The following is an 11,027-nucleotide window of genomic DNA, read 5'->3' on the forward strand; positions in this document are numbered from 1 at the left end:
TATATGATATAAAAAATGTGATCACTAATCGTACATGTGGAGACATGTGAGTGGGGGCGTCCTATGCAATGAGTATTGCATAAGATCGAACCATGAAGAAAGTCACTCTCACTTTAGCATGCATTTACTATTGAGATTAATTTTTTCAATTGATGACCTAGGTAACTGATCTTAATCCTCAGCTAACTATGAACTTCTGTTTATTCAGAATTATCCTTAGATTTGCATAGGTGAGAGTGGCCCAAGTTGGCCGACTCAATAAGCCTCACATTTCAGGGTAAGACTGGTTGAATAGCTGGGGACATGGGGTGCAAGATGAAATTCTCTCATACGTGCTTTTAGGGATAGTAGAGAGGTTGTTCCCTTAAGTATTGACTCCAAGTCTTGAACAAGGGGCACCACCCTCTCATTGGCCCGAGAGGATTCAGTTTAGTGGTTGGACCACAAACCAATTGTTCATTAGAGGATCGGTGGGACTTAAAGAACAAGAAGTAACTTTAGGGGTAAAACGGTAAATTGACCCAGCTCTAGTTACGAACAACCTGTGAAGGATCGACTTAGTAATCATGGTTATATTAAATGGACATAAATAGATCTATAGTGAGGGAAATGCAACTACTAGGCTATAGTAGAGTGTCCTGGTAGTTAACGAATGTTGGTTAATAAGGTTAATGATTTTAGCCTGTTAATCTCGGATCCCATGATCTAGGTCTATTAAGTCCCTCTGCTAGCTCATGTTGGACTAAACCTTAGAATAACATGATGAGTGAGTTCGAAATGTTCGAATTAAAATTAGAAAATATGAACTAAATATATACAATATATTTAACTGCATTTTGTTTTAATTATGAATTAGACTAGTAGAGAGAATTAGAAATATTTAAATAAGATTTAAATATTGTAATTATGAATAGGGATTCATAATCAATATATACCGGAATTGATTGAGATTGGAGTTTGATTTAATGTTAAATATTAATTAAATTGTTTAATTAATCATTTAATATTATTTTAATTTAAAATTAATCATTTAAATTAATTGTTGAATTAAAATAGAGAAAGTCAAAAGATTGACTTTACTTGGGTGAGTGGAATATTATTCTTAATATATAGTTTAACCAAACGTGCATGTTTGCCACATAATCCTACAAATTTGAGTAGAATTTTGAATGTTCAAATTTGGTATCTCAAATTTGTATGAGCATAAGTGTGACTCTATAAATGGAGTAATAAGGTACATGAAATTCTTGTGGAAAAAAACTTTTGAGAAAATCCCTAAAAAAACTCTCTCTTCATATATATTAAACTCCTTCTAACTTTAGTCACTCATTCCATTCCACAATCTCATTCTAAAGAAAATTTGAACTACCAAAGGTTAGTACTCAAATTTCTTAGATTTTAATGTTTTTTAACATGCTAGCTAATTTACTATAATTGATGTACTTAGAGTAACCAAATTGCTTCGACAGGTGTGATATTAACACTTTCAATTAGTATCAGAGCAAGTTTTAGGCACTTCATTTACATTAATTTGATCATGGTGGGGTGGTATTTCATGAATGAAAATTTGTGATTGCTAATTTGGATGTTTATGGTTTTGACATTTTTTTATGCTTCCATTGGATACAATTATTGTAATTGGCCTAATGTATATGGGCTTAAGAAAGGTCTATAATTTATGGAGTCATTAGAGTCCATTTTAGGTTGTAATTGATCAAAAATGGAAGAGATAACAAGCTGAATTGAAGAAGAACAAGAAAGAATTTTTGCTTCCAGACCCGACCCGACCCGACCAGCTCGACCCCCGAGCGCTCTCTCTTCTAGACCGGACCGTTAGGCTGTTCATCTGCAATTGGTTTGTGGCAGTTCGGGTATTTTTCTGCTGGTTAGGGTCCGGTTCAACATTTTTTAGAGTTGATTCGGCCGATTGGTGATCCTCGGGAGCAGTTCAAGTTATTTTTTAATTATTAATGTAATAATTTAGTTAATTGCTTGTTTTAAAATGCCAAAACCAGTCCACTTTAGTGTGTTTTATTAATTATGCATTGTGAATATGTTTTAATTAAATAGAAAATGTATATGCATAAAGTATGCTATATAGATTTAAAATTCCACCATCCGCTAAGCATGTTTCATGCATTATAAATATGTTATAAGTGTTATAATGTATAGTATGCATGTTTAGGGTTCCATGAGTGATAGATATAAATTGTTATATTATTGCATGGAATGGATGATTATATAATTGTTATATAAAGCATGTTAGATGCATGTTATAGGTTATTTTCAACGTCATAAAACGAAATAGACGTTAAAATTTATAACAAAGATAAATGCATGCTCACTTAGGGTTAAAAATCCAAACACGATCAATTTTAATAGTTAAAATAGGTTGATATCTTTTAAAACTGTAGTTACAAGAAAGCTCACCTGGCACGATCTTGTCTAAGGCTGGAGGTACTTAAGTTGACGGTCTACAAAACACCTGATACTTTGAGATTGGGCTAGTACTTGAGTTTAGTTAGCCCAGTTTTATGAGCATGCGTGAGTGATATAAGAATTTGTTAAAGGAAAAATCACCTAGACTTATGTTATATTTAATTAGCCAATATACCTAAGTAAAAAGTATACCCAATCGTCTAAAATACATAGTGGGAGGAAAAAGGTATATGAGATACATCGTTTTCTTTTTACGCTCTCTGGAAAATTCACACCAAAAGATTCATGCTTAGCCTCGTGTCGCCTTGGGCGCGGCCTCCATTCGGGAGGTATTTGCATGAGTCAATAACAAGGTGAATAGAGAAAGTATTTATAATAAGTGGGAGAAGGAAATATATCAACACATCCTATGGTCTCCACTACTAGGTTGCATCGTGAGATTCCCATGTTCTGCCCGCATGTTGCCCTAGAGCAACTACCCATTCAGAGGGTCATAACATGGGAGCCAGAACAACGTAAACTCCAGAAATGGACAGGATTTCTTAGTTCCATTCCCAACTTTGGCTTTTTCATTCGATAGCATTGTTGGGGCCGACCTCTGAGGTCTGAAAAAGGCGACTCACACTTACGAAGAATTACTAAGAGCTAGTATATTCTTGACCAAAGTAGCAATAACTAAAAAAACTATAGGAAAAAGAGTTATGTGATTAGTGTTTAAGTCAAGAATGTCTTGGTTTAGTGAATGAGTGATTGACTGCCCCTCGGTAGCAGTTGCTCTGACTCACTAAAGTATCGTTGCAAATTAATAATTTTTTGGTACATTATAGCATTTGCTAAACTTGATTGGATTAAAAAGGATTTCAATTCACTAGTAGAATTTGTTTTATATCTCAGCATGTCAAGCTCAATTGTACAATTACTCGCTTTTGAGAAAATCAATGAAGGGATATTTGGACAACCGTCCTTCTCCCTTAGACATGACGCCATAAAATATGTTTACAACTGCTGTATAAAGAAGAGACCTCTGTTAGAGAACATGTCATGGACATGATGGTCCATTTCAATGTGGCAGAGGTAAATGGAGTTGTCATTGATGAGAAGAGCCAAGTTAGTTTTATCATGGAGTCTCTTCCGAAGACCTTCCTACAGTTCCGCATGAATGCGATGATGAAAAAGATAAAATATAACTTGACTACTCTTCTCAATGAGCTAAAAACTTATCATTCCCTCTTGATGAATAAGGGACAAGCACGAGAAGCAAATGTTGTTATCTCTAAGAAACTCCTACGAAGATCGTCCTCCAAAAATAAGTCTGGTTCTTCAACTTCTAAAAATGTTTCGATGAAGAAGAAGAGCAAGAGGAAATATAAGATTCCTATTGACCACAAATGCAAGGTTGAAAATGCAGATAAAGAAAATGTTTCCATTGCAACGAAAACAGGCACTGGAAAAGAAACTGCCCAAAATACCTTGCAGAGAAGAAAGCCGAAAAGGCACAACAAGGTAAATGTGATTTACTAGTTGTAGAAATATGTTTAGTAGAGTATGATAACTCAACCTAGATACTGAATTTAGGGGCCACTAATCATATTTGTTCTATTTTTTGTTCTATTTTTTTTTTTTTTTTTTTTTTTTTTTTTTAAGGAAACTAGTTCCGGGAGAATGCTTGCTGAAGACGAGATAACACTCAGGGTTGGAGCAGGAGAGGTTGTCTCAGCAAGATCAGTAGGAAATTTAAAGTTGTTTTTTTGGAGGTAAAATCATTTTATTAGATAATGTACTTTTTGTTCCTGGATTGAAAAGAAATCTAATATCTATCTCTTGTTTATTAGAACAGTTGTATAAAGTATCTTTTGAAATAAATGAAGTGTTCATTTGCAAAAGAGATAATCATATTTGTTTTGCAAAACTAGAAAACAACTTATATATGTTAAAACCAAGCGAAACAAAAACTATTTTAAATACCAAGATGTTTAAAACAGATGAAACTCAAAATAACCGACAAAATATTTCTCCTAATACCTATCTTTGGTACTTAAGACTAGGCCACATTAATCTCAATAGGATTGAGAGATTGGTTAAAAGAGGACTTCTAAATGAGTTAGAAGACAACTCTTTACCTCAAGTGAATCTTTTCTTGAGGGTAAAATAACTAAACGACATTTTTTCGAAAAAGGTTATAGAGCCAAAGAACCCTTAGAACTCGTGCATACAGACCTCTGTGGTCCAATAAATGTCAAAGAACGAGGAGAGTATGAATATTTCATCAGTTTTATTGATGATTATTCAAGGTATGACTATATTTACCTAATGCATCGAAAGTCCGAAGCTCTTGAAAACTTTAGAGAGTACAAGTCTGAGGTTGAGAATCTATTAGCTAAAACCATTAAAACTCTTCGATCAGATCGAGGTGGAGAGTATATGGACTTAAGATTCCAGGACTATATGATAGAACATGGAATAACGTCTCAACTCTCAGCCCCTGGTATACCTCAACAGAACGGTGTATCAGACAGGAGAAATAGAACTCTGTTAGACATGGTTCGGTCTATGATGAATTTCGCTCAATTACTTGATTCGTTTTGGGGACATGCGGTGGAGACTGCTGCATATATTTTGAACATGGTTCCTTCTAAGAGTGTTTCAGAAAAACCTTATGAGTTATGGAGAGGGCGTAAATGTAGTTTACGTCACTTCAAGATTTGGGGATGCTCAAAACATGTGTTGGTGCAAAATCTCAAGAAATTAGAACGTCGTTCAAAATTATGTCTATTTGTAGGATACCCCATAAAGACGAAAGGTGGTCTGTTTTATGACCCTCAAGAAAATAAAGTGTTTGTATCAACAAACGCTACATTCTTAGAGGAAGACCACGTAAGAAATCATCAGCCTCGCAGCAAACTAGTATTGAGTGAGATTTCTAAAGAAACTACTGATAAAACAACAAGAATTGTTGATCAGGCTGGTCCTTCAACAAGAGTTGGTGATGGAGCTGACACTTCTGGTCAATCACATTCTTCTTAAGAGTTGAGAATGTCTTTGATGGCAGGCCAATCTAGTGCTCGAACTGCGGGAAGAATGGCCACCTGAGCAAGAATTGTTGTAGCAAGCTCAGGAACAAGGACAAGGCTCATGTGACATAATCCCAATTCGAGGAGGGAAGAGCCGACTCTTTTCATGGTGAGCGCATCGGTCTTATCCAACGTCTCCAATTCCGATTCCAAATCTATGGAAGTAACCGATGGCGTAGCTGCTTCGATGAGCGTCGTCGGTGAGGGGTCGATAGATCCCAAGGAAGAGCTCCAGCTGGGTGAGACAAAGGCACCGGCCGAGGAGCTGATTCAGCTGAAGGAGGAGAGAGTGTTCGCTCAAATCGGCGAAAGAGGCGAGCAGCAAGAGCACCGACGATGGGTCCTTGACACAGGGGCAACAAACCATATGACCAGGGCCAAGTCTACGTTCTCTGAGCTCAACTCGGGGATTCGCGGGACGGTAAAGTTCGGCAACGACTTCATCGTCGAGATCAAAGGGCATGACACCATCCTGTTCGTTGTGAGCCTGGGTCAACTCGAGCATGGGCTACTGAAGATCTGCAATGATCAACGACGACTGCTCACGTAAGTTCTGCGCACGATAAACCGCCTCTACATCCTAGAGTTCGAGATAGAGCAGCCGGTCAGTCTCTCGGCCAGGACCGAAGAATTAGCTTTGAGGTGGCACGCAAGGTATGGGCACCTGAGTTTTCCTACTCTACAAAAACTACACAAGGAGGAGATGGTGCATGGTTTGCCAGCAATCGAAGGCGTGAACAGGCTGTGCGACGGGTGTCTCATCGGCAAGCAGAAGCGCACCCCCTTTTCATCTTAGGCATCCTACCATGCCGTGAGCCTTTGGAACTCATGTATGACAATATCTATAGGCTCATCAATTCAGCGACCCCAGGCGGTAAGACCCTCTTCCTGTTGTTGGTCGATGACAAAAGCCTCTTCATGTAGCTGATTCTGCTGCAAGCTAAAAGTGAGGCAGCAGAGGCGATTAAGAGCATTCAAATGCGAGCGGAGGCCGAATGCGGGAAGAAGATACGAGTGCTGATGGAGCGCCAAAATTAGACCATCGTCGGGATGGCAAGGTTACTGCTGATGACGGCCAGGATGCTCTAGAGGTTCTAGGGAGAGGCGGTCATGACGGCCGTCTACCTCCTCAATCAGTTGCCAATGCGCGAAGCCTCAACGAGAAGACGCCACACGAGGTCTGATACAACATGAAGCTAGCGGTACATCATCTTCGAGTGTTCGATTGCGTTGCGTACATGAAGATCACGCGTCCTCGGAGGCAACCCGAGAGCAAGGTCGGCGAGCTCATGTGTCGCGTGACGTCGTCTTCGACAAGAACACCTTCTGGCAATGGAACGACGTGACTGAGGAGGACCAAAATCTAAATCAATTCACGGTGGAATACCTCGTCACCGAGCTGGGAGAAGGAGGACCGCAACATCGGGCACTGTCACTGCCGCCAGCAGCTACACGAGGCACGCCTACGCCAACACCAACCACAACTCCTGCTACGCCCCCTAAACTAGTGGAGTTCGCAACACCACGTATTGCGGACTCAATGCTGGATGTTGATCACGATGATGGTCTGGCGGCCAGGTACCGGAGGATTGAAGACCTACTGGTAGGAGGTGAATCACTGAGACTGGCGGCACGCGAGCTTGAAGAAGAGGTGGCCGAACTGCATGCCATCAGTGCGGATGAACTAAACTCATTCGCCGAAGCAGAAAGGAGCTCGTGCTGGCTGAAGGTAATGCAGGAAGAGATGACGTCCATCACTGAGAACAAGACGTGGAGTCTGGAGGATATGCCATTAGGACACCAAGCCATAGGGGCTCAAATGGGTGTTCAAACTAAGGCGGAAAGAAGAGGGAGAAGTTGTGAAGCATAAGGCCCGTCTGGTGGCAAAGGGCTACGTCCAGAAGCAAGGAGTAGATTTCTAAGAGGTATTCGCGCCGGTGGCAAGGTTAGAATCCGTCCACTTGTTGCTGGCGATCGCCACACATTGCGCTTGGGAGCCACCACATGGACATGAAGTCCGCTTTCCTCAACGGAGAGCTGAAGAAAATCGTCTACGTCCGACAACCACTTGGCTTCTTGGACAACAACAATTTCAGTAAGGTACTGCATCTGCCCAAGCACTTTATGGGCTTTGGCAAGCACCATGAGCCTGGAGTGCAAAGCTCGACAGTACCCAGTTGTCGCTGACGTTTAAGCGCTGTGTCTCTGAGCATGGCATGTACATGCACGGCCATGGCGAGCAGCGGCTGATTGTGGGAGTGTACATCGACGACCTCATAATCACTGGAGACGACATGAAAGTTCTTGGAAGATTCAAGAGGGAGATGTCAAAGAACTTCAAGATGAGCGATCTCGGCGTGCTTAGCTACTACCTCGACATCGAAGTGCAACAGAGTATTGCCGACATTACCATCTGCCAAAGTGCGTACGTGAAGAAGCTGCTGGATACAGCTGGGCTAGCGGACAGTAATCCTACAATGACGCTAATGGAGGCCCAACTCTAGCTGATAAGCGCCTACAATGCTGGAATTTGCAAAGCTAGAGGTCCTTCTAGAATCCTTGCAAAATGTTCATAGAGAAAGCAAACTTAACGGATTGATTCCAACCAAGAGCTGGTTAGAAGATGAATGACTCTTAGATCGAACTTGGAATCTATGATGGTCACTCTTAGATACCAAGACAATTCACTCCAGAATTAGCTTGATCAAAACTAATTCAATGAATCGGTTTAAACATCAAACCTAAAGCAAGGTTTGAAAAAGAATAACACCAAAAGAGTATCAAGAAAACACAAAGGTTTTGTCTGTATTCACCTAGCTAAGTAAGGCCGGCATTATGACGGCAATCGACGCCACCAATTACCGCAGCATTGTTGGGAGCTTGCGCTATCTAGTAAACGCATGCTCTGACCTCGCTTATTCCGTTGGATACGTGAGTAGGTTCATGGAAGCACCTAGGGAGGAGCATCTTGTGACTATCAAGCACATCCTGCCCTATGTGGCTGGAATTAGAGGCTGGTGTGTGAGATACTGTGCACGAAGAGGAAAGGAGAAGCTTGAGCTGGTCGACTACAGTCATAGTGACATGGCCGTTCACGTTGATGATCGTAAGAGCACTAGCAGAATGATTTACTTCCTCTCAGGCGGCGCGATCTGCTGGCAATCAACTAAACAAAAGATAGTAGCTTTGTCTTCTTGCGAAGAAGAGTACATCGCCGCTTCGGCGATGGCAACATAGGGGGCCTGGTTTGCGCGGCTGATAGAAGAACTCATCGGAAGAGAAGGCAATTCACCAATGCTTTACGTGGACAACAAAGCTACGATCTCCCTGATACAAAATTCAGTTTTGCACGACCGGAGAAAGCACCTAGAGATCAGGTTTCATTATATTCGACAGATTGGGGGCTTATCAAGATTGATTTCATCGAGCAGAGGATCAACTTGGAGACATTTTAACCAAGTCTTTGACACGGGTAAAATTTGAGGAACTTGGCTCAAAGATCGGAGTTCAAATAATAAGGTAGATATACCACAAGTTTTATGAGGATATTGTTACATAAAAGCCTGTGGTTTCTTTATTTAGGTTATTCACGTTTCCCTTAAAATTACTTAGTTGAATCTTGTTTGTAGGTAATCTGTATTGACGCATACGGAAAAACATATTTTTAGCTAGCCATTTGGGAATCTTTATGTGTAAGATTTGTTGGTCATGCCATGTTTAGGATTTAATTGGTTTTAAATAGTCTAATTAAACGAGAAACAATTATTTTTCAACAAAGTCAAATCCCAAGTTTGGTTCTCTGTTATTTTCTTAAGCTTTTTGTTTTCATTCTTCTTCTAACAAATTTTCTTCTGCTATTTTTCCTCCGTCAACAATTTTCTCTCACTAATGTCGATTTCCTCAGTCAAAAGACATTAGCCTCGACGTAGTGGGAGGGTTATGTAACGATAAGGGTTTCAAAAAGGCAAAAAAAAAAAAAAACCTTAAATCTCGCCAGAAATCGCGAGATTTCTAGTGAGGCATGCCTTGCCAACAAGGGCGTATTAATTCCTTGAGTGCCCATGTTAAACCCTAGCTACCTTAGTAGTCGTCCTTTCTTTTTGAGCCACTGTCGTACCTGTGAGGGAGGAGACGAAAGGTTCAGGTGAGGAATCGAAAATGTCTCGAGACTACAGACTTCTGTGAGTCCTTAGATAGGAGCAAACTGGCGCCAGGGTACATCGGGCAGGGAGGGATAGACGCGCCACCAGAGGCAGACGGACGGACGACGACCATTCCACCGGCGACAGTAGTCGAGTTCTTTGATTAGGGTTGTCGAGGCTTTCGGGCGAGGAAGACGAAGCGACGGCCGCGGGTTGACCCTTCGGCATTCCGCGAGTTCGTCTCGGTCAGCATACAGGCCGCGCTCGGACACCACCATTGGCCTTCGTTCCCTTTCGGCCCAACCCAGAGATGCATCCAGGAACTCTTCGCCGTCAGTGTCCTTCGCAGCCCATCGATTTCGGCGTTGTCGGCGGCTTCGTTGCACTCCCGGCTCGGCTAGGTCGACTTGGCGGTGCGGCTTAGCAGGCTCGACATACGTATAATATATGGATTGCTAGGTTTTCGACCCTTCTGGAGCCATTCCCACCCTTGTTTCAACCATCTGAGATCAATATAACTCCATTTTGATAGAACAGTTTGTGATAGAGTCGTACCTTGGTAACTAGGCATAAGAGCTAGTTGTGAAATGACTCTAAGTATATCATGTTGTCTTATAGGAGGTAGTTAGGCGCCGGGGTTAGCGTGGTGAGTGACTTCGGACAAGGCCAAGGAGGTAAGTAACCTTACTGTTGGCGTTAGTTATGTATGTATGTTGGTGCGTGCCCTGTGGCCCTTGCATGCACCATGTGTGTTGTTGAAGTACGCTAGGTTATATGTTTCTTGCAGTGAAATGCTATGTATGCCATGTTTATGTATGTGATGTTTGTGACACGGTTTGCTACCCTGTATGTATGAGCTTGATTGATATGTCATGATTGTAATGAGAACCCCGCATGCCATGAATGTGATGACTAGTATGCTACGATATGCTTACTCAATGTTAAACCAGTTATGCTATGTAATGCGGTGAGGGGATGGAACGTTGTATGTATAATGCCATGGAGGTAAACCTTAAGGACCTTATGCACGCTATGGTTATGTACATGGGATACTCCCTCGTTATGCTACTGATGGTACTCCCTCGTTATGCTACTGATGGTATGGACGAGTACATTCGATATTGTGTTCGCCACGATATCATGCAGGCCCTCCTTTTCCGTGGCGTCCGGTATTGTATGTCATACATACCCGACCAAGCCAGGCCCAGGGAGTTCGCATGCGAACTCGCCTAGTGGGCCCACAGTCACGCACGTGGGCCATGTGTGGGAAAGTACTATGCATCCACCCCCACCCAGACAAAGAAAGGGCCTAAGGCCTATTAGATAAAACCTTTGTTTTTCCTTATTTAGATTCACACGTTTACATTTAATTCTC

The 11,027-nt window shown here is 41.5% G+C and overlaps 1 protein-coding gene across 1 annotated transcript; it reads left to right on the forward strand.

Annotated features, from left to right (window-relative positions):
- The first annotated feature begins 8,345 nt into the window (after positions 1-8,345).
- Positions 8,346-8,747, forward strand: LOC147793597 (secreted RxLR effector protein 161-like). Its single transcript, XM_087121367.1, has one exon. It carries the CDS (start codon positions 8,346-8,348, stop codon positions 8,745-8,747), a length of 402 nt encoding a protein of 133 aa, XP_086977493.1.
- Positions 8,748-11,027: the final 2,280 nt, after the last annotated feature.

The sequence above is a fragment of the Cucurbita pepo genome, chromosome 2 (genome assembly GCF_057944985.1).
Source record: "Cucurbita pepo subsp. pepo isolate OVF chromosome 2, ASM5794498v1, whole genome shotgun sequence".
NCBI lineage: Eukaryota > Viridiplantae > Streptophyta > Magnoliopsida > Cucurbitales > Cucurbitaceae > Cucurbita > Cucurbita pepo.

Bases quoted from the DNA above. Each gene is read 5' to 3' on its own strand.
- LOC147793597 (XM_087121367.1), top strand. From the start codon at position 8,346: ATGACGGCAATCGACGCCACCAATTACCGCAGCATTGTTGGGAGCTTG.